The 24,420-nt window shown below is 54.2% G+C and overlaps 1 protein-coding gene across 10 annotated transcripts in view; it reads right to left on the minus strand.

The window, feature by feature from the left end:
* The window catches only part of Cux1 (cut like homeobox 1), a 316,806-nt gene that overhangs the window by 153,833 nt on the left and 138,553 nt on the right, over nucleotides 1–24,420 (minus strand). For all 10 annotated transcript variants that reach the window (XM_047533876.1, XM_047533875.1, XM_047533874.1 and 7 more), the window contains exon 3: nucleotides 18,696–18,743. In XM_047533876.1, coding sequence (XP_047389832.1) covers nucleotides 18,696–18,743 — 48 coding nt within the window. The remainder of the gene's footprint in view (nucleotides 1–18,695; nucleotides 18,744–24,420) is intronic.

Genomic DNA, 24,420 nt, shown 5'->3' on the forward strand with positions numbered 1-24,420 from the left:
GTCACTCCCTAGCTCATTCATCCAGGAGGGGCTGAAGCTGCAAGGAACCTTGTGTCCCTTCCTAGAAGGCCACAGCTCCTACTTGTACTGCCACAGGCAGCGATGAGGCAGTAGCCTTTCCCCACTCCCCACACCCTCTCCCTGCAGATAAATCACAGCAGGGGTGCGTGGAAGCCTCCCAGAGGACAGATGCCCAGGATTTTTTTTTTTGGGGGGGTGGTTACTGGAGACTGAACTCAGGGGCACTCCACCACTGAGCCACATCCCCAGCCCTATTTTGTATTTCATTTGGAGACAGGGTGTGAGTTGCTTAGTGCCTCGCTTTTGCTGAGACTGGCTTTTAACTTGTGATCCTCCTGCCTCAGCCTCCTCAGCTGCTCTTGGGTTATAGGCATGCTCCACCGCGCCCGGCTTAGATGCCCGAGATTTTAAAGTGCGATTTTTATAACTAGATAATGTGTGTACAGTGAAAGAATTTCAAGTTATGAAAACATATACAGAAAACATGTTCAGTAAGGCTGCAATATCAGTATACAAAAATCTATCTTTCTATATACTTAAACAATTTGAAAGTGAAATTAAGAAAAACACTTCCAGGTATACTAGCATTGAAAAAAGGAAAAATACTGAGGAATAAATAGAGCCAAACAAGTATAAACTTGCAAATGAAAACCATAAAGCATCACTGAAAGAAGTTAATTAGATGGAAGTCTTTCCTGGATGAAGACAATGACTGTGATGGTCACGAGTCGCCACAGACTGAACTCAATGCCCATCGAACCCCTGGCAGGCTGCATTGTAGAAACGAACAGACTTATCCTAAGATTCACACAGAAATGCAAGGGGTCCCAAACAGACAAAAGCAAACCGGAAAAGAAAAACAGGGCTGGAGGACTCCCAGTTGGAATTTCAGAACTTACTACAAGCCACGCTAACCCAGACTGTGGTGCTGACTTAAGGATGGACATACAGACCAACGAAGAGAAATGAGAGCCCAGAAAGACCCACGCTATGCTCAAGTGATTCTGGACAAGAATGACGGGACTATTCCGAGGTGAAGAACAGTTTTTCAACGATGGTGCTGGACAACTGGATATCCACAAGCGGAAGAGCCACGCTGGATCCCTACCTCCCTACCCACCTTGAGTGAATACAAAATCAACTTCAAATGAATCCAAGGCCCAAATGTAAAAGCTAACACTACAGAATGCAAAGAGAACACAGGCATAAACCTTGTTGACCTTGGTTTTGGCAGTGATTTCTTGGATATGACACCAAATGCGTAAAGAAGAAAAGAAAGAAAAAATTGGATTTCATAAAATTTAAAACGTCTGTGCTCCAAAGGACACTGTCAAGACAAGTGAAAAGACAACCCACAGAAGGGGAGAAGGCTTTGCAAATCACACGTGGTAAGAGATTTGTATCCAGAATATATAAAAGTCTCCCAGAACGCAACTATAAAAAGACAATGAACTGGGTTTAAAAATGGGTGAAGATCTGAAGAGACAGCTCTCTAAAGAACATGCCAAATGACCAACTAGCACGTGGGAGGAGAGCTGACATCGAGAGTCATCAGGGAAGTGCAAATCAAACCACAGCGAGCTGCCGCGTCACCCCATGGGGACAGCTGAGATCAGACAGATGGGACTTGTTAGAAAGGATGCAGAGGAACTGGAACCTTCCTCTGTGGCTGACGGTGAGGTCAGGCTGGAATACAACCCAGCAGCTCCTCAAACACTCGCCACAGTTACCATGTTACCTGGCAATTCCACTCCTGGTACCTGTGCAAGAAAATACAATGAGACCCACGTAGAGAACTTGCATAGTTATGCAGGTTCCTAGTAGCACTGTTCATAAGGGCCAAACTGTGGAAACCCAAAAGGCTATCAACTGATGAATGGATCAATAAAACACGGTGCATCCACACAGTGAATAAAAAGGATGAAGGAGTGATCCATGCTGCAACACAGATGCCGCTCAAAGCCAGTGACGAGAGCTTATCCGTGATGTGATGTCATTTACGTGAAGTGAGAGAACAGTCGGACTGCTACACAAGTTGGGAAGCGGCTGACCGGGAATGGGTGGGGTCAGGGGGACTGCCTGCTGATGGCCAAGGGTGAGAGGGTTCTGTCTGGGCTGATCAACTTGTGGAATTAGGGGGAAGGTTGTACAACTCTGTGGACACACTAATGGTCATTTAATTGTAAGAAGAGAAGAAAAACAGAAACAAAGTGTACAGTGAAAAAGCGTGGTCCACCTGTTAGCCAGCTGCCTGGACTAACGTGAAGAGTCCCTGTGCATCTTCCCAGGAACCTTTTGAACTGATGAGTGTGCACGCACACAGCCCTCCTCTTTTAGTCCTTCTTAGTACAGTGGGACACTCAGACACTGCTCAGCTGCACCTGTTCTGCATACTGAGAGTGAGTCTGAAAGAAGAGGAGGGGGGGGGGCTTCACCTGTGGTGGGTGTGGGGCTGGGAAAGGCTGAGACTTCTGAAATGGAATGTCCCATCCAGAGAGGAACAGGGATCTCAAGGGCCCTGCAGCAGAGGAGGGGATGCCGAATGGTCCTGGGCAGCCCGAGGATGTCAATCAGGGAGTGATGAGGAGGGATCACTTTTTGCGACTGCAGTTCCACAGCAGTTTCCAGCCTGGGAAATCGATGGAGGAGACCGACATGGGAGAGGGCGGCAATCCAGAGAGGTCAGGAAACAAAGGCACAGGTCTGGGGGTGCACGGTTTCCCCACGGAGTTCTGGCCAGGTGGCTGGGGGCTGGTCACCTCCCATGAGACAGGGAGTGCAGAGGTGACTGTGGGTGGACTATCCCCTATCCGAAACGCACGGTACCAGAAGTATTTCAGTTTTTCAAATTTTGGAATATTTGCATAGATTTTACTTGCTGAGCACCTCTAATCCAAAAAATGGAACTCTGAAATGCTCCCAAATCTAAAACTTCCTAAGAGTCACGTTGGCAGTTGAAAATTTTTGGATTTCAGAGTATTTCAAGTTTTAGACTTCCGAATTAGGGACATGCAAGCCTTGGTGTGTATATGGGAGCTGCGGGTTTGTGAGGTGCCCTGTGGGGGGCTCCCAGGAGGCCTGCTGGGAAGAGAGGCACCAGCCTCAGTTGCTCCGGGAACACAGGAAAGGTCATGTGAGCCCTGGGTCATAGACCTGAGAGGCCCAAGGACCTGGAGCATGCTCACCCAGCATGCTCTTAAGCCACAATCTTTTGGTATCTCCATGCGATGCTCTGTCCATGAGGGACTTCCCATTATACAATGTAGGGGAGTCTGCAAACTTCGGGTTAGGGTCGAGCTGACCAACAATGACGTCATGATTCTGATGACCTGTCTATCTGGTCATCTCCCCCTCTCTCGGCAGGGCCCTAGGAGAGAGGCCAGGAGTGTGGCGAGGGCAGTAGTCCATGCTGCGAGTCTGCTCCTCATCAAGGATGCCAGGGAGACCCAGCCACTCCACCGAATGCCCACGCTGGGTGACTGCTCTGCGGTGTCGGCACTTGTTTTCTGGTTTCTAAGGGACTCATGCCCAGGCACTGGCCCTGGAAGCAGCTGGCCCAAGTCTGTGGGTTGGATTTGCCTCAAGTCCCCAGACACGGGTGGTGGGGGCTGGGGCCAGGGGTCCTGGGGTCATGGCTCTGCTTGGGTGGTGGGCTCCTGCCCCCGTAGCCCAGGAACAGTCTCTCCCAGTCCTTGCAGCTGTGGCTGCTCCAGCATCTTCCTCTCTTCCTGGCTCCTGGGGATCCCGAGATGCTTCTTGGAGCTTCCAGAAGGAGAACAGGCTCTGGTGTTTGAGCTGCAGCTCTCCGGCCGACTTGAGCAGGGCGCTTGGCCGGCCCGCCCATCTGCGCCCCTGAGCACTCCCACTGCCCGAGGGCTGGGTGCCTGCAGGGAAGTCACTACGCACCAGGAGCAGGGGTGCGCTGCTCACCCACAGGCTTGCAGGGGAGCTCGCCACCAGGCTGGTCTCCACGTTCCACGGTCATGGGCCAGCTCCCGGGCCAGGGGACAAGGACAAGGAGCAACAGACAGCAATTGGCCAGAAGGGCACAGGGACTGCTGGTGCTCCTGGCTGGACACAGAATGCTTGGAGGACCATCTTTGGAGGGCAGATGGCAGGCACAGAACCGGCACAGTTCAAGGCCCCTTCCGTGGGGGAGAGTGGAAGAGAATCAAGCAGCCCATGTGCTTGGGTTCACTCTGTTCCCCTTCTGCCAAGTTCGCTCAGTCCACTTCCTATCTTTCAGGGTTGCCGTGGGCTTGTCTGGGCAGGTGGCTGGACAAGCCTGTGACTCCCAGAGTCACTAAGGGAGGGAGGGGCCCCTTCAGCCTGGGAACACTGGCTGGGTACAGTGAGCATGTAGTGACAAGAGGGTGGCCTTTGGCTGGGCATAGGGAAGCTCAAGGGAGTGCAGACGTCAGACTAGGCCAGGCTGTGAGACGGGGAGGAGAGCTAGTGCCTGGGAGGGCCGCTGCCCACACCTGCAGGCGCCCACAGTGCCCTGCAACTCTCCAGGCCTCAGGCTGGGCACTCTGTCTGGGGTGTGTGCAAGCCATCATTAGCAAAGGAGCAGAAACGGAATCAGCAGACAGGTGGCCGTGGGGGACGTGGGTGTGCCAAGTTCATGTAATGGAACTGCTCAGGCCTTGGCTGCAACCAAATGCCCTCCTGACGCTCCCTGCTCAGGTCCACATGTGGGAACTGGCCCTCCTTGTGGCCACCTGGACCTTGGTGTTGGTTTCATTTAAAGAATTACTGCATGGGCATCGATGGAACATCAGTAAAAACTAATTCACATCCAGGCTGACAGTTTCCAAGGGAAGAAAGATCTGTAGAAAATAAACCACCCCAACGATTTAAATTCCAAAATATTCAAGTAAATACCATGACTGGGCATTACGAGGTGATAATTTAGTTAGGGCAAACTATTAAGAGTCAGGCGATTCCTGCACACAAATACGAACCCAAGTCCTTCTGCCAGTGTACTCCCACAGTCTCTGACATTCGCCCTGAGGTGAGCTGACCTGGCAAAGATCAAGGCCAGGGGCAAGCCGGCCTCGCACCTCAGAGCTCCAGGTTCAGTGCTTGCCCTCCCATCCGAGTGGCCCAGGAGGGGATGCGGTCGGAGCACGCAGGCTTTCTACTGACAGGGGGCCCTGCTGAGCAGTGGGAGCTCCTCCACCCCTGTCCAGGCCACCCACCAGCAGCCCCTCCGCCCGACACCTGCCCGCCTGTCATTCTCCCCATCCAGTCACCGTCCACCCCACCTTCCAGCCACGCATCCTCCTCTATCATCTCTCCTCCTGTCACCTACTGCACGCCAGGCACCGTGCCTGGGAACGCAGAGCTCCCCTGCCCTCCACGCGCCCAGCCCTAGCTCAGGCCCACCGGCACATAGGCGTTCGGCAGATGGTTCCCGAATCAAAGAACGAAGGGGCAGACCAGGCACTCGAGGAGTGCAGGGCCAGCAGAGGAGACGGAGCCAGCGCCGTGACAGGGTTGCACAACCCCTGCCTCCGCCAGCTACACGGTCACCTCAGTGGTGACAAAGAAGCGGTTTCTCCAGCTGTTAAGGAAAGGAAGTGAAATGGGCAAACCCTGGGGCTTCCTGAGGGGTCTGCCCAGCCCCCCTGGTGCTGGTCTCAGTCCCTGCATCTCTCCAGGCCTCTGTTTCCTCACCGTGACTACCTAGTCCTGCAGCCGCAGGTGGCCGACACCTTCGCTACCCCCGCCATTCCAGGGCTTTCTGGGCTTCCTGTTGTGGACGCCAACCAGTTCAGGCCAATACTGCAGGCACTCCCAGGTACCTGCCGTGTGCCGGGCACCAGGACACACCAGCCACCCCACGGACCCTCCCCCAGGAGCAGGTGGGCCTCGGGCTGCCACTGAGTCGCACTCACAGAGAGCCCCCAGGCAGCTGGTGCCCCATGGGGCGGGTCCCACGGCCGCCAGGCCACACAACAGCTGGGAAGGCCAGCCCACTTGGGTTCCCATTGTAAACATCCAAGAAACCTACTGCCGGGCACCGAGAGGATGGTAAAAATAATTACCCACTGAAAATATTAGATTTGCTCTGGATTGTTCATTACATACGATGGTTTAATAGGACTTTTATTGAATAGCTGCAGAGCTCTGGGCCGAAATCAATTTGCCGTACACGCGGAATTCTGATGTCTGCTGTTGACTCCCCAACACAGAGCAATTTGTAACAGCTCCGGCTCACTGTTGTTTTCAAAGCTCCTGCTACATCACAAGCATTTATTTCTGACCACAAAATTACATTTATTCAACAGAAAGCAGCTCCGGGTCTTTAAGAGGTTAACTTGTGGAGTGCTTGGCTGTTCTCCAGCCGCGGAGGAGCGCGCGGGCGCAGTGGCCCCCAGCTCGCGGGCGGCAGCGCCGGGCGGGCGGCCGTGATTAATAGACTGCTGAGCGGGCGCCTTTCCACAAGCGCCGCTCCTGCCCCGGCTCCATAGATCATGGACTCGGCCTCAACATATCTGACTGAAATTGAATTTGGCTTCTCTCTCAACCGTTCATTTCCTATGTTATGCAAGGTTATATCCTTTTCTGCATGAGCAGAACCAAACCAGCTGCAGCTTTGGAGGGGAAAACGTGCTTTCAATTACGAGGCTGGCCTGCTCCTGCGCCCAGTCCTGCTGCCTCTGATGGAGCCATGGCCACACCAGCCTGCAAGGGTGCTGCACTCCTGAGGACCTGGGATGCTGTGCCCAGGTAACTAGAAGGCACCCTCCCCATCTCACCGCCACCATGCAGAAAGTGGCAGAGCTCAGGGGGCGGTGCTGGCTGAGAGGGTAGGGCCTGTTGAGGGCTTGGGATGGCAGACCCCTGGTGCCCTGCAGCTAGAGCCAGAAGGCATGTCCTCGAGGTGGGACAGTACACTCTCTACTGGCCTATTGGGGACAATGGGCCCTGGAATTTGCAGATGTCCATGACATCCCCAGGCAGGGAACCAGGCCTAGTTTTCACTGTGGGTCTCTTAAGAATCTAGCGTAAAGTGTCCCACGCAGCACTCACCAGTGCTTAGTAATGGGCAAAGGGCAAGAGCCAGGCTGAGTGTGCATGGAGCCGGCCCAGCATGGCCAAGAGGAGGAACGAAGCGAAGGCAAGATGGGGCCTCTGGGAAGGTAAGGTCCAGGAAAAGAGGGAAAGCTGAGGGCTCGGCAACACGAAGGCAATCTGATTCAAACACAGGCAGGGGACCTGGACGGACATTTCCCAACCAAAGTCAGGAAAGGCCAACGTCTGTGAACAAAGAACGCGCAACATCACTGGTCCTCAAGGAGAGGCAAATCCAAATGTTGAGCTCTGTGCTCAAGTCTGCTAGGAAGGCCGTGGTCGAAAGGGTGACAAGAGCTGGAACCCGGCGACACTGTTGCTGGGATGTAAACTGGCACAGCCACCAGGGAAAACAGCATGGAGGGGTCATCTGATCCCGCCATCTACTGCTGGGGATATGTCCACAGGACCGAAGCAGGATCCCGAAGCGGGTTCTGCAGCCCTGTGCTCCCTGCAGCACCAGGCCCAGCAGCCAGTCAAGAGCTACCCAATGTCCCAGCACAGAAGAACAGCACGTCTGCACAACAGAATGCTACTCAGCATTCAAAAGTAAATTCTGTCATCATAGCATCATAAATGAACGTGGAGGCCACTAAGCTCAGGGAAAGGAGCCAGCCAAGGGGACCGCTGTGGCTTTTCCTATGTGAGGAAAAGCCCAACTCATAGAGGCAGAGCACAGTGGTGGGCACAAGGGGCCTGGGTGGGGAGGGAGTCGTTGGTCACAGGGTACCAAGTGTTAGCTACAAGAGACGAGTGAGTTCAGGGAGCTCAGGCAGAGTGTGACTACGGTTAATAAGAGTGTACTCAGAGCATGAAATCTGCACCCCCCCACAAGGGCCACCATCAGAGGGGACAGGCCTATCCATCAGTCTGATGGCAAAGTGGGCATCAAAGCGTCACAACGTGAACAGTCAACATGCACAACCTGCATTTGCCGACCGTACCTCAATAAAGCCGGGGTGGGCAGGAAATGACGGCGATGACTTTTATGGGTGAGGCAGAATGCATGGAGGACCAGAGGCAGAAACCAGGAGGTGTGTTCGGGCAGCACAAGTGCAGCAGGCTGCCTGGTGCAGAAGCCCGGGACCTCGAAGGCTGGAAACTCCTCTAAAAGCCAAATCGTGTAGCATCTTGCATGCCAATCTCAGCGTTGGAGCCAGCACAGCATCGCTGAGCCTTCCTTGTCGGAAGAGCCTTTGGGGGAACCTGGCCCGGTGGTCCTGGCAACAGTGATGCACAAGAACGAGAGGCAGATTCTGTAAAGCTAGGTTCCGTGGTCCTACCCCAGGCCTACTGTCAGTGGGGGTGCTAAATTTCTGGTCAGAGGCCCGTTTTTAGGAACCATTGTTCTGGCCCGTCCTTCTTCAATGTCCAGACTTAATGCAGCACTTGCTAAAAGTACAAGCATGCCAGAGACACAAATGTGCAAGCATGTGCACACACGCACACACAAGGACGTCACCCTCTAGAGATCTTAGTTGAGGGCAAGTTAAACGTTACCACAAGAGTGAACTGTCAGGTTCAAAATCTAAAGAGAGCCCAAGAGGCCAGCCAGAGACCAGCAGGGAAGGTCTGGGATGACACAGAGCTGCTGGCACTGGGCTGGGCCATGAAGAATGGTGAACTAGCGGAGCCTGCCTGGCTGGAGGTCTCGGGTCCTTGTCGGCAGCTCTCAGTGACGAGAACCCCTGCCCCTAGGGCGGCTCTTCCAGCACTCAGCAGAGGGATGCTGCTGGGAACGAGCTCCTCAGCTCTGCGGGCGACAGCCAGCCTGCGCTATCCACCACATCGCCTGGATGGCAGAGCACAGGCCTCCATGCAGACGCTCTCGCTGGTCACTTGCAGCTGTGATAAGCAGGCAGGAGGGGCCGCGGGAGGCATGCAAGGTCACAGAGACAGCGGACAGCAGTGCCTGGACGGGTGCCCAGGGTGTCTGACTCCCCGTGAAGTGCTCTTTGGAATAAGCCACTCAGATACCCTGGCTTTATTTAGAAATGGCCTTTAGGATGGAGCACTGAAATACAGCACAGCTCGACCAAGCTGGGCTGCCGGACACACTGGAAACTCTCAGTCACCGTTAACTCATTCATTGAGCATCTGCCCAACTTTCTTCATTTCATCTATTACTTGGTTAACATCTGTCAGGCAGCCCTGTAAATGTGCAGGCCTCTGCACTCCATGACACGGACTTCTCTGGACCAGGCCCTGTCAGGCACCGAGGCTGTGAGCCTGGCCTGCTGCCCGTGAGCGCTGGGCCTCCAGAGCCCTGGCACTGGCTCCGAGCGTGGCTCCTCACTGGCTCTTCCCTGCAGATGCCCCAGAGGCCTTCCTGACCATACCTGAGGCCCCCTCTCCCTGCTGTGTGGGGTGGCCTGCTTCACCGCCACAGGGCCTGTCACCCGCCGACATAGCTTTGTGTTATACCCATCTCCCTTGGTCAGAAGAGCAGGGACCTTGACCATGTGCATGGCTACGTCCTCAGCTCCTATCTGTCCCAGAGCGGAAAGCACAGACCCTAATGGGCTTTACTGAAGGAATAAATGTACTGCCAGAAGCAAAACAGCTCTGAGGCTGTGGCCGGGAGCGTCTTAGGAGCGCTGAGAGCGCGCAGACTCGGTGCACAGGGAAGGTTCGGACTGCTCCTCAGTCCTCACCTGGGCAGTGCTGGCAGGTGATTCTGTGATGCCATTGCAACCCGCTGTCGACCTGGGCTTGGCTCCTCCCAGTAGTGTGCATCTGGGTTGCAGGGAGCAAGGGATGCAGTCCTGGACATTTACGTACACATGGGACAAAGTGCGGAGTTCCAGAATTTACGGAGGCCAGGCAGAAGGTTGGGGAGCCTAGAGCAGCCCCACAGAGCTCCTTTCACAAGATGCACATCAAAGGTGGGAGACTGAGTGAGGCCTCAGGCTGGGGCGTCACCTCCCTGGCTGAACAGCCCCAGAGTGAGCCAGAGTCCAGGAGCACGGGCTGGGGGTCAGCCCCAAGCTGCCATCACTACCTGGTGACTTGGGGTGACATCTCCTCCCTTGGGCTTAGCTGTAAAGTGCGGGTGATGCTTCCATGTGCTGGACACTCACTGGCTAAGTGCTCAGAGGGCCAGTGCAGTGCTGTGCAGCAGGGACCCCCAGGTGGCCCAGGGAGGGAGACGCACACAGGCACAGAGACGTGGAGGGAGCCTTCGAGAGCAGTGGTAGGAGACCCTCACTGAGGTGCACAGCTGGAGAAGGACCCAGACCAAAGGACGGCAGCAGAGGCTCGGGTGGAGGGAACATGTGCCAGACGCTGGTCGGAGAACTGGACCAGGGCCTGAGGAGCAGGAAGTGCTGGGCAGGCGAGGCAGGCAGCGGTCAGGCCTGAGTCTTGGACAATGGGGAGACCCTGCAAGGTGGTAAGCAAGGCCATGACCTCACCTGGATGCTATACGAAGACTGGTGTGAGCCCAGGTAAGAAGCTGTTGCGAGGTCTCAGGGATGACGCGGCTGAGACCAGCGTGCAGTGGACGGGATGGAAGGCCAGATGCACCGTGGAGGCAGGACAGGGGAGAAATAGCACCTGTGGGGCTGGAGCGTGCATGACTTCCAGAGCAGGCAATTGGGTGGACTGGAAATCAGTTCCGAAGGAGATGAGGAGGAACGGGGAGGCAGGGACCTAGCAGGCGGGAAGCTGGGGCGGGTGAAGCATTCTTTCCAGAGAAGCCAAGGGCAAGGCCCAGAGTGTGGCTGTGGCAGGGCTGGGGGTCACTGAGTGAAGAGGTGTCCTCAAGGATGCAGGCAGGAAGGACAGGAGGTATCTGGGTGCGGGCAACTCTTTGGAGAAGCCCCAGCTGCTGGGCAGAGGCGTTTCCCATCTATCTAGAGGGAACACGCGGGGCTTGTGGGAATGCCCACAAGAACAGTCCTGCTCAGCAGAGCCCAGAGACACAGGAGAAGACAGATGGACATAGTTCGGGCCGTGCAGACAGGCAGACGCAGGGAGTAGAGGCCTGCCACTGCCCCAACGTGGCGCCTTGGATCTCAGCACACAGCATGGGGAAGGTCCCTCGCTTCTCTCCTATAGAGACTGCATGTGGCTGGGTTCTGCCCGGCACCCTCAGCAGGACTGTCCCATGGGGCCAGAGGGGAGACCCTGGTAAGAAGGCCCTGCCCAGGCCAGGCTCACCATCAGGACGCCGCGCCCTTCGCCCTCCCTCGCTCGGGTCGGCTATCCAAGAGAACAGCTCCCCCTTGTTCCTCAGGCTCCATTTCCGAGGAAAACTTTTACTAAGTAAACTGGCGGTTTTCCTTCTCATCAATCTGCCCTCGGTCACGGCGCCTCAGCCGCGATTTGAACATGGGGCCAGGGAACGTTGGACTCTCCCCTTCGCAGCCCATGATGGCACTTCTTTGGCATCATCGGAACATCACCAACGAGCTTCCCACCATCCTGCCTGAGCGCACGGCCTGGGTGACCAAGCTGATTGCTGGCGATGGTGAAGCAGGAGACGACGTATTGTTCCCACGCACAGGAGTAAACCGCGCGGCGACTGCCTGGCGAGTGCAGCAGACTCCCCTTTTGGAAGCATCGTTTCAAACACACAAAGCATAGGTGACAAGAGAAGAGCCCTCGGTGCCCCTGCGGAGACCTAGCTCCGGGCTCTTCTTCCTGCCGGAAGCGCAGGCGGTGGCAGCACGTGCCCTCCGACTGCCCTCCGCCCCCAGGCCACCCTGGTCTCCCCCCTCACCCCTAGGCTCCAGGGCCGCAAGGAGCTGTTGATTACATCCGCATGTTGGGTCACAGGTCATGACGAAACACCTCGGCGTTCCTCCTGCCATCTATGGCCTCGCGGTCGGGGCTGCTTTCTTATTATTTTCGACATTCCCGAGTTGTTTTCTGGGACACACAAGGTAGAGTTCCTTGTGAAGGATCCTGGGGAGTGGGATGATGTGTCAAGGTCCACGTGGCACCGTGACCCTGTCACCGCCACACAAGCCTTATGCTCCTCTGGTCAACCTGGTACAGGTAATCTGCACGTGAATCACTCCATGCTTGCGTGTCATTTCACATAGTCACGGGCCATTCTGATTTTCTTTTCCGAGTGATGTTCATGACTGTGGCACATCTTCTTTTTTATTGGGGGGTGGGTACCAGGGATTGAACTCAGGGGCACTCAATCACTGAGCCACATCCCCAGCTCCATTTTGTATTTCATTTTAGAGACAGGGTCTCACTGAGTTGCTTAGTGCCTCGCTTTTGCTGAGGCTGGCTCTGAACTTGCCATCCTCCTGCCTCAGCCTCCTGAGCTGCTGGGATCACAGGCATGAGCCCCGGCACCCGGCTGGGCACATCTTCTGACTGTGGTGTTTGGTTTTTCTTAATATGAAAGAGTTTATAACCTTTTGCAACTACTGGTGAGACCCCCCTCTTCCTGGGGGGTTGCTGGTGGCTGGGACTACCCCACACAGGACAGGGCACCGCATGGCCCTGGCAGATGCCACCTGCACCTTCGTCACAACACACACGTGGAGCTCTGAGTGCTTCCTTCAGATGGTGTGGGGTGTCCCGAGAAAGGGGGCCTCTCTAGCTCACGTGGATCCAGCGGTGCCCTGGGGCATCTTCCCGTGACAACAGGCTCTTACTTTAAGATTTCACTGTGGATGATCACAGAATCTTTCCAGTTACGAAAGTCTACCCACGCCTAGGTCTCGTGCCGTGCGTTCTCTTGGACAACTCTTAACAGGCTGCTTTGCCTTAATTTGTGATTGCATTTGGCGAGAGGGGGATCCAATTCATGAACTCCACAGGGACGAACCAGCTGTCAGAGGACGGTGAGTGGAAAACGTCCCTTTTCCTCGGGGATCTGTGACGCCGTCTCTGCAATGTGTTTGGCTTGCCTGCGTACACAGGGTCCGTTGCTGTTCCTTTAATATGTTCCATTGGTCTGCATCTTTGTAGCTCTGGTTGTCTGGTAGGGCACACCCTCCATTTCTTTTTTATTCAATATTATCTTTATTATTACTGACCATTTACTCTTGAATATATAGAAACTTGAGAATCAGCTTTCCACTTTAATTATTGGGACTATTATTATTTTTTCTTTTTGGTGTGATGCTGGGATTGAACCCGGGGTGCTTTACCACTGAGCTACATAGTCCCCTCCCCCTGCCTTTATACTTCCTGAGACGGGGCCTTGCTAAGTGCTGAGGCTGGTCTCAAACTTGCCATCCTGCCTCAGCCTCCACAGTAACTGGGACCACAAATGCCCAACTCCAATTAGGACTTTGATTGAAACTACGATAACTACTCTAATCAAATCTGAGAAAAATCAACCTTTTAAATAAGTGAGCATTTCTATCGTTGAATACATTATTCTTCCCATTTGAATCTTTACTATCCATCAATATAAAGGTTTTGCTTTTCTCCAGAAAGAGATCTGATGTACTGTTACATTTATTTCTAGGCACCTTTATTGACATTGTTGCTACCTCCAGTAGTATCCTTTTTAAAAATCCCTACTTCTGGTTTGCTGCTACTGTAGAAATATCTATTTACTTTTATACATTGATTTGTATCTAGAAATCTTGTTAAGTAATTGAGGCTCACTTGAAAACTGGCAGATTTATTTCTTGTGTTATGAATCACTTTTATCTCTTCTTGTTTTTATGTGCTAAGACTTTTTGTTAAATAAAAGTAGCAATAATACGCATTCTTGCCTTGTTCCTGGTCGAAAAGAGTATGTTTTCAACACCACTGGGTCTGAAGACTGATGCGTGTGTCTGATCAATACCTTTAACCAGGTTAAAGAAGTTTCCCTCTATTCCTAGTTTGCTGGTAGTTTCTATCATGAATGGATTTTATTAAGTTCTTTTCCTGTAACTACTGAGTTGACGATTTTTCTCCCTTAACCTCTAATGGTATTAACTAACATGGATAAACTTTGTGAATGTTAAACCACACAGCATTCCTGCGATGTTCCAAGTTTGGTGAATCCACTTTACCTTCCTGAGGCCACCCACGAATGCATTCATAAATGATGCTGACTTTCATTTTCCTTCCTTGCACTGTTCTTCTCTGGTTTTGGCATCGAGGTCGAATTAGCCTATAAAGTGCATTAGGAAGTGCTCTCTACTTCCTGATGGAGTTTGCAAAGGATCAGAACTCTGTGCTCTGTGAAGACGGTGCGAACTCTCCCGGGGAGCCCTCTAGACTGGCGGGACATTTCTGGAGGAGCTGCGGGGCCATCGGGCTTCTGCTTCTGTTCCCGTCGGCCTCAGTAGCTGCACTCCTGGAACTGGTCCTTAGATTTCAAAAGGTACTGGAATAAAACTGCTCCTAACACTCCCCATCGCCTCTCCTGCCGCTGCAGCTGTGACGTCATCCCCCCTTTGCAGGGTGGCAGCTCTCCCTGGCAGGGTGCTGTGTGGGCATGGAGGCTTGCAGAGCCCTGATGAGCATGGTTCTCTTGGGCCTTTTCTTTTCATGCATTTAGGTTCTTATATTTATTACTATTAATATCCACATATTTATTTAATATCGTTCATTATAATTAATGGGGTTTAATTATTATTGATATGTAATCCTTATTATTTAATATTATTAGCTTTAATTAATGATACTGCTATTTCCTCGTTCCTTCGTTTCTAAACTAGTTGCTTAGGTAGGCTTCTCAATCTTCCACTCCCTCCAACTAAGCACGTGGAGTACTGCCCAGGAGGTCTGTCATCTCTCAGGATACTTGGTCCAAGACCCAGCTCCCCAGCCCTGACTTTCCACACCAGGATGCGCCCTAGGGAGAGAAGGAGCAGGGGAAGTTCAATAGTCCCTGCATTTCCTAGAGGGTGTATTTACTCGAGGGTGGGTTTAAATTATTGTTAGACTAGAATGTGCTTTAAACTGGATTGAACATTTAGGTTAACACCTGCCCCCCATCAATCGCTGGGATTGTAAAGCAGAAAATCATGTATGGCAATCAATCAATCAATCTCCATGTGAGTTAGTTTTGATGACTTTGCTATAATAATTATATACAATTGTTATGATTAGAAAACTTCAAACTTTTCAATCAGGGACAACAGCTATTGACTGGCTTCTTGTGAGGGTGTTCTAGGCACCCGCGTGGGGCTCTCTTCCATCTCATCAGCAGTGCCACCTCCTACATGGCAGAGGGAAGCTGCCTGTGGCGTGGGGGTGAGGGGAAGGGATGCAGGCACGGGTGAGCAGGCATGGTGGGAGGGGGAGGGCCTGGCGGGACTCGAAGGCAGGTGCGGTGAGAGCTGGAGCACAGGGGAATCTGGAGGGTAAGTAGCTGTCCCCTGGGGCAGGTCAGGGACCAGGGCAGCCCAGGACGCACCCTGGAAACGCAAAGCTGCGGAGCCTGGGATGGGGGTGCCTGGCTGTCTGCAGACACCTATGTGGTTCCTGCTGGGCTCTGCGGTCTCTTCAGGCCCAAGGGAGGAAGCAGTCTATACAAATTCCAAAGCAGGGCCGAGGTGCACTCAGGGTAGAGCGCGTGCCGAGTGGCACAGGCCCCAGGCTCCATCCTCCACGAGAGAATCAAAAACAAACTTCAGCAAAGCAAATTCTTGGCAAAGAAGCGTTTTTCACTGACAGTGTACTTTGGCAGGAGGAACAGAAGCACCCTGGGACACGCTGGACGAATCTAGGTAGGAACCAAAGAAGGCACAAGAGGGAGCCTCTGATGAGAGGCTCACTGGGCCCGACAGGCTGCCCGTGGCCTTGCAAAGAGGGAGACCACCCTGCACCATGCCCAGGGTCCCTGGTGTTGTCCTCTGCGTGAACCCACCCTTCCTCAGCAGGAGCAGTGCGCTCCTGCTACCAAAGTAACTCCAGAAACGTTACATTCCCATAAGTTCGTTGACGTTGACAGCACACGGGAGGATGGGGAGACGGGGAGGCGAGGCCACGGTGCAGAGCAGACCTGGGATGAGCAGGTCTGCAGAGCTAGCTGCACCGGGGGCCGTGCTGGCAGCGGGCTGCAGCACAGATTTCTGCTGAATGCAATTTTAGCCGTTCCTGCAGCAAATAAAGGGATAACTCTGGGAGGTGGTAGGCATGCTAATTTGCTTCATTACAGTACCACTTTAAGATCTGCATGTATCCTGTAACATCATGTTGTATGCCTTAAATATATACAATAACATTTGTTTTTTAAAATACATAGCAATTACCAAGGGTTTGATAAATATTAATGGTGCTAAAAAATTTCCCTTTCGAAGAGCCTTTTAAAAGTGGGCAAGTGGCAAGCCTTCCCCTCCCAGGCATTTCCTTCTTTCTTTGGGGTTTGGTGGGTGCTGGGGAGTGAACCCAGGGCCTCACACATGCCAGGCAGGCGCTCTGCCACTGAGCCACAGCCAGTCCGAGGCACTTCCAGTCTGATGGATCCAAAGCCAAGCCTTAGCCCACTGAGAATGCAGGATAATCTATAAGAAAACTGGCTTAGATTCTCTCCCCCTTAAAAAAAATCAATTTAATAAATAATAAAGGTGTGGAGGGGGAGACTAAATGTGCGTGTGTGTCTGTCTGTGCACGGCCAGACCCAAGTGCAGTGTGTGAGCCGACTGGACCCATGCGGGGGCGGGGCAGTTATAAGAGCAGCTTGAGATATTAGGGAAAGGAGATTCTAGACCAAGGCTGGATAACCTGGGGCCACTGCTGTGTCCCCAGGTGTGGCCTGTGGTCACTGTGGCAATGCTGGGCAATCTTCCTGATTCCTAGTTTAGGGGACACACACGTAGGCTTAAAGGCACAGTGTCACACGTTTAAGCAAAATAACCAAAACAGTTTTGGCACCATAATGAAAGCACAGATCACCAGGAGGGAGCAGACTTCATGGATCGGCTGTGCCTTTCACTCAGTGGTGGAGTCAGGCAGCGGGTGGGCACACTTCCTGGACAGAAAAGGTTTACAGGAGGAACCTGTGCTTATGTAGGTTGCACTGAGAAGTGGCTTAGCCACTGAAGACTTCAACCGAACACATGAGTGTGGGCCCTCAGGAAACAGGCTGTGAGAATTTGAAACTTGTTTTTACTGGGCAAGGATGGAGGGTCTGGGGTCAGGGTTCAGAGCGCTTGTCTCTTTCCCTCCAGGGTCCATTGTACTGTCACTGGGAAAGGATGTATTGGGAAAGGTTCCATGTGATCAGGGTTTTGCCTGCTTCCTCCCTCCCTCTTCCAGCCACACTGTTGTGGGGGTTATTTCCATATCCTTCAGTGCTACCTGTGACTTATGTCCCAACGCTTAGCGAAGGTTGGCAGATGCCGAGTGGGCCCCTGGGTGAAGTGCACAGGTATCTCTTGTACTGAGCTTTCTATTCTTGAGCAGTTTCAAAATCTTTCCAAACAAAAGAAAACCATGCAAACATACAGAAAGTCCACTGGGCTCTTTCTAGTGAGAGAACTCCTAAGCCAGGGGCCTCCCAAAAGCTGCCGCACAAGACAGCAGATAAGATCAAGTGCAGGTAGCGTCAGGTAACAGCGTCACTCATCAGGTGAGGGTTCAGAGATGCAGGGGACAGGACTATCCAAGGCCAGTGGAGACTTGGGATTCAGGCAGCCTGCTAGGCCTCACCAAGCCAAGGACTCAGGGCTCCGCAAGCCTGGGCAGCGTAAACAGAGGGGTGCCCATCCGCCTGGGAACTCCTGGGCCACTGCAGTGCTGTTCTGAATGGACCTGGGGTGTCCCGCATCTCCCCTCTGGCCTCCTGCTTCTCTTCTCCTCCCACTCTGCTGCCACCTGTCTGCTGAGCAGTTGCCAAAGAGCAGCCTGAATACTTTCACTGGAGCTCTGGGCCCAGGAATCCAGCCTTCCCAGGCATGAGGCACCAGTGACCCAGGCCGAACCTGCCAATCCCTGCCACTAATCCCACAGGTGAACCAGGGAGCTGCAGGAGAACAAAACCCCTAGGCCCACCCAACAGTGCTCTCCGGCTCCTCTCCTGCCAGCACCACGTGCACGTTCCCAGCGTTGAAGAGGCGAGCGAGCGACTCCACCAGACTCTGACTCCTGGGCCCACTGTGTCTGCGCAGGCCTGCGAGGGAGCTGAGAGCCACGCTCCTGTTCACAGGTAGCCGGACAGACATCTCGGGTGACCTGCTGCACAGTCTGTCAGCCAGACAGCTCGGCCCTTCTCTGGAAGGACCCACTAGAAAATGCTCCCTTATGCTGGGCTGACTTCCCCCGTGACTCTGTCTGGTGCTCTGGGGCTTGGATCCAGTGAGACTCTCTCCTACAGCCTCTGTTCCCATCTATTCCCTGCAGGAGGCCTGGGGCAGCAGCAGCCCAGACTAGCTCACAGCACAGGGAGCCCCTTGAGGTATCTGTGGGCTCCTCAGGCCAAGGAAGCGCAACCCTGCAGGGCGGCTGCCCCTGAACCCACCAGCTTTCCACATCAGCATGGCTTCCCTCTCCAGAAGGACTTGCCCTAGGACCCGATGGGGAAAACCCCATGACAAAGTGCAAAGTCTGCACCACACAGGTCAGTGCTGCCAGGAGGGCTCCGCCTGGGCAGGTGTCCTTGTCCCCGGCATCCACTCAGTGTGAATCAAGATGGCAAGCACACGGGGCAGCTGGGGCTGGGAGCGAAGGCGCAGGCTTACCTCCCCCTGGAAGCTCTTCAGCAGCGGTGCTACCTGCTTGCGCAAATCCTGGAGCAGGAGGAGCGGCCAGGAAACAGCAGTGGGGAGGGAAAGAGAAGGGGAACATTGGTTAGCGCTTCCCGGTGCTGATTCCCTTCACATGCAGCCCTCCCGCCTCTCTCCAGACCTGCTCCCGGAAACAGACAGTGCCCACTCGGGTATTTACGCTTGCTTACATAAGGGTACAGCTAGGTCTTGTTTCCACAAAGTCCAGGTTAGAACGCACTAAGGACTGAAGTCTTCACTGTTAGCCTAAGCAGGATCATTAGGAGAATGAAGTACATTACAATGTAAGTCTGATGCGGTTTCTCTCGGAACGCATCTGGGCCACCGTCCTGTTTTAGCTGCTGTTTTGGGCACTGTTACTGAGAGGGCCTGCCTGTTCTGAATCCATGCCTGACACAGTCACTGGAAACTTCATCAGAGCCACCGTCCTGTGCCCATGTTGTAAAAGGGGACAGCCTGTTGGTGTACCCATACGATCTCCTCGAGTGTTTTCTTTAAAATGTAGCAACTCAGAAAGTGCTCGGAATGCTTTGAAGAGACTTGGAGTAGCCAGCTTGTTCTTCCCTGGGAGTTTGGGCAGGTAAACCGCTTGCTGGAGCATGAGCTACGTGCCAGATCAGATTCGCTTCATCTGGGACAAGGGCACCAGATGATTTTTCTTTTAAAGTTCCAGGCTGACCCTGATGTACATGCCCAAGTGAAACCAAACAGGGCTGGTAAGGACAGACACCAGTCCAGCCATGACACAGGAAGAAGATAAAATGCTATTTCAGAAAAATAAACCTAACCCTACGAGAACATAAAGGACGAAAGATAAATTCAAATCATGGTGAAGAGGAAATGCCTCAGGGATGGCATGAGCCGGGAAAAAAGGAAGGACTCTGTAGCTGACACGGAGGGCTGGGGGCTCAGCTCTCAGGGCCCCTGCCCCTGCCCCTGCCCGGTGCCCCTGAGCAAGCCTGAGCCTGCTTTCTGTAGCCTCCCGGGTCCAGCAGGCAGTGGGGGCCGGGTGCAGTTTCCAGGATTCAGAGTCGGGAAGGATGGCAGATCTGGGTAGCCCCGATTCTGACTTCGGGCTCGGCCACCTGCTGACGTGGGACAGTCACTCCCCTTGGGAGCCCCCACCTCTAAGAGCTTAAGGATGGCCGCGTCTTCCTGGGAGGAGAAGGCAGGCGAGTGGGGCTGGGCCGGCTGCTGGGCTTCTGGCACTCCACAGGTGCCCAACGGCAGCAGCGCCCTTTCTTACTGGGACCCAGGGAGCTTGGCACCGGGACTGTCAGCCCCACACAGAGGTGGATGAGGGGAACCCCAACACCCCAGGGCGGCGGGGATCCCCTCCTCTCCGGCTCTGGGATGCCGCAGCTCTAGAACTGGCTGGACGGTGTGCCCGCTTTGGTAACTACCTGTTTGTTGGACAGCATTGTGGGTTCCATCAGCTAAGCACCTCAAACAAGGCCCCCACATCCTCAGCGCTGGCAGATCGGCTCACTCAGACGTCTAACTACCAGTTCTTTCATCAGGGCCTCCTTTGGCCTACCCGGAGAGCCTGGTTATGAAATCTCGCTCCAGGCTGTGCCGTCCGACGCGGGGGCCGACGGCCACGTGCGGCTATTTATGTCTAACTGTAACTTAATTAAAACTAAATAAGGTTGGAGAATTCAGCTCCTCAGCCACTCTGGCCACGTGAGGCTGGCAGACCCAGAGTGTCTCCAGCACTGCAGGCCCACGGGCGAGGCTGCGCGGTGAGCTTTCGAGAATGGAGCCACCCCACGTGACTGCACCTAACTGCAGACAGGTCATCAAGAAGTCTGGCACCTCCCTTGCGGGTACACGCTTTTCCAAAGAACGCATTCCTAAATGCGATGCCCTCATTCTCTGGAGAAGACCACGTTTCAACTCCTCCAGGGATGGTTTTCTGGATTTCTACCCCAAGTTCAATGACAAAAGTAATCACACTCATCATCAGTCTCTTCTGTAATCGACCATCCTAAAGGTGGCAGGTACAATGATGGGCCTCTAGAGATGTCCACATCTTGATCCCTGGAGCACGTGGGAATGTGGGGTCTCATGGGGACTTTGCAGGTGTGATCAAGTCAGAGACCGTAAATAAGAGAGAGGAACAGATTATCCAGGGAGCCCATGTCCTTATAAGAGGAAGGCAGGTGGGCCAGAGTCAGGGAAGGGGATCTGAGGACAGACATAGGGGCCTGAATGCTGCTGGGCACATGCCAGGGACCGAGGGCAGCTGGGGAGCTGGAGGAGACCAGGACACACTGTTGCCGGGGCTTCTGAAAGGCACGTGACGCCGGCCACCTCTCACGCTGGCCCTGTAGAGCCCATTTGGATTCCTGGCCTCCGGCATCGTCAGACCTAAGACCAGGCAAGTGCTGCAGAAGCGGCGGAAAGAGAGGACATGCTCACCCACTGCCCCATCGGCAGGCAGAGGGCACACCAAGCACGGAGAGGAGCCAGGGGAAGGGGGCACAGCAGGTCCCCAGGTCAATGCCATGTTCCAAACACCAGGAGTCAGCCACATTTCCTCGCAAGAGACCTGGTCACCAAGGGCAGCCATGCAGGAGGCTAAGTGCCTTGCCAGTGGCAACCTGGTGCCCTGCCAGGAGAGGGGACCCCCATGGGACAGGGGAGGGTGCAAAAAGCCACCCTGCAGACTCCTCTGGACAGAGGGGGTCCTCTCCCTTCCCTTCCCCAAGCAAAAACAAGAGGCAGGATGGTCACATGGCACCACTGTGATCAGACTGCAAACCAACACGATGACGGAGTTTGCTTCCATTTCCCAGCGGGGCCAAGTCTGTACGGAAGGCAGCCCCATCATGAGGTGTCACTGCCTTGGCCAGCACGGGCTAAGAGGGATGTCACTCGTCCTGACCTGGGGCTGACAATCCACGGCGCCTGAGCCCAGCAAACCCAGAACTGTCTCTAATGTACTACATGAGTGACCGTCCTCTCAAATGGAAAAGGCACACACACACACACACACACATACACACACACACACACGGGCGCGCGCGCGTCTTATTTTTTTAAGAATAAGACATGAAAAATTCAAGGGAAATAACCCTATGGGACGCTTGCCTTCTGACTGTCAGGGAAACCATGGCTCTTTTTTGGTCCTCCATGCCCAGGGAGCTGAACCAAAAGTTGGCTGCTCTTGCCCCAAGGGGGCGTCTGTGGGGTGTCCTTGGGGCCTGCTCTGCAGGATCTGACAGCCAGTAGCTCCCGATGACCCCTTGGGCTACTGAAAGGGGACCCCAAGGCTACTGAGCAGTCCCCTGGAGATAGCCAGGACCCAGCATCACAGACTACACTTACCAGCATGTCTCACTGTGAGCTCTCCAGACAGGGCCTTGGTGACGGAGAGCAGCCTCCTGCCTTCCAGCTGGGGCTGCCGAGGGCTGGCATGGGTCCTACCTGCCCCTCTACCTGCAGCTTCCAACACAGGGCTGGGTATTTTGCTGAGGACTCCCAGGCACAGGCGGGTTTAAGACTCCGGAGGTTGGAAGCGGAGTCCATGCCACACCAGATGCCATGTCTCCTTCTCCAGAGCGTTAAGTGGGCCCTTTCCTGCTGACTCCACCCACGGGGTAGGCTGTAGTGTGGCCCGAGGCCTAGAGCACAGGGTGCTGGGGCCTCGGGAAAGCAGGAGGAGGGAAGCAGGGAAGCAGGAGGAGGTTAGGTCAGCAGGAAGACTCAACCTGGACCTGCCTGGGTGTTAGCTTGACCCTGGGCTGTTTCTCGGGTCAGCGTTGGCCTCTTCCATGCCTGGGGGTGCCCGGTGCACTAGAGGGACTCAGCCCACAAGGAGTGGGCAGATGAGCAAGTCAAAGAACAAGTGGAGACAGACAGCCCCTCAGAGTGGCTGAGCCCAGCAAGCATAAGGTGGGCCCCACAGAAGAGCCCTTGGGCTGGGCTCCCGCTGAGGACGCCCCATCCACCAGGCCTTGCCCAGCTCCCCGTTCCCTAGTGCAACCCTGATGAGGCCGCTGGAAACACGTGAAGCTGATTTTAGCTTCATTCACCCCACATGTCCCAAATGCAATCCTTTCATGAGTAATTGATACAAAAATTAACACAGTAAGCTTATGTACATTTCTATTTTACTTATTCACTTTCATTTTCTGCTTCGAGGTTTGCCACCTGCTGTCTTTCACACTCGGCTCATCCTCTCCGTGTGGACTGGCCAAGGTCAAGTGGCCTGCAGCCACACATGGTGGTCAGCACCACCCTGGCTGCTTGGGCTAAGGGTACCTCCACAAGTTGGGCTCTCCTGGGAGAGAGGGTGGGTGGCAGGGGCATGGGAACAGGCCCACATGGAGCAGGAAGAGAGCAGGAGGCTCAGGACTAAGCGAGGAGGAAGCTCAAGAGGGAAAAGGTGGTCACTGTGTCAATGCTGCCCCAGAACTGGCAGCCAGGGAAGGACCGCTCACTGGATTCCGTAGCTTGACCAGAGCAGGGGGATGGAACCAGCGCAGCGAGTACAGGGACATTTTGAGAAATCGGTAGTCTAGGGAAAGGAGGTGGAATAAGATACACCAGGTCCCACAATGCCAACTCAGTGTCTGACACGAGCTGAGCACTGGATCCATGTGCTTCTTCCAGTGACCCCACCAACATAAGGGACAGGTTCACTGTCCAGATAAGACCCCTCCAAAAGGAAAGGGAATTTGCTCAAGGTCATAGAGCCAAAGGGTTAGAAGTTGAAGCCAGATCACTTTCTACTGTCCATACCACAGTGAGATTTTTGTAGAGGACACAATTACGGTGGACCCGTATGGGAACAGGCACAGCATATGGAGGCCACCCAGACTGCATGGCGGTGGGGGTGGGAGTGTGGGATACGAACAGGCACATCACCTCCAAAGCTTAGGAAAGGGACCAAGTTCAGAGAGGAACAGTGAAGTTGGACAGGGTCATGGAAGGAGGAAGGCGGGGAAACTGAAGACACAGGCCACGGCAAGGGCCCTGGCTCAGGCCATCAGCAGGGCCTCCCGCCAAGCTCCCGAGTCCTGCCCACGGGCACAGGGCTGTCTCCCGAGAACGCCAGCTCAGGAGGTGAGAGAATCATTCCTGCAGTCCATGGCAAAACTCCAGCTGGGCGGAAGAGCCACATCCCGCACCACCGCCTCACGTAAGACAGATTTCTCCTCAGCTGTGTTTCAAAATCTCTTATTTGCACATTCACAAGCCGTGTGGCAGCCCCTGAAACAAGCTTTGGTTTTAAAGCCGACGTGCATTTGCACACACACGCGCACATGCATGTTTAGAGACAGCTGAGAGGAAAAAACCGCTATATGTTCACACATCACACGCAAACTGACACATCCGCACTCCAAGTCACCAGCTAAAAACCACTCGTTCTAATTTTATTTTTGGCAGCTTGTGAAATTCTTTATCCAACTTCGCCGCCTGCAAAGACTCCCCAGTTCTGCACCCAGCTGAAGAGAGACCCACCGATGCTCAGCTCTAGCCCGGGGGCTCCCACCGTCACTTAGTGAGGCCGCAGCTCCATCTGTCGCCATCTCAGAGCTGAGGGCCCAGGCCTTCTGAGGGCTCAGACACCGCGGCTCTGGTGACCCACACACCCTCCACTACCATCGCCAGCTGACGCAAGTGGGTTCTAGCCAGTCAAAATCACACTGGAAGGGACGATAACGGGTGACCG

The sequence above is a fragment of the Sciurus carolinensis genome, chromosome 18, assembly GCF_902686445.1.
Source record: "Sciurus carolinensis chromosome 18, mSciCar1.2, whole genome shotgun sequence".
NCBI classification, from domain to species: domain Eukaryota; kingdom Metazoa; phylum Chordata; class Mammalia; order Rodentia; family Sciuridae; genus Sciurus; species Sciurus carolinensis.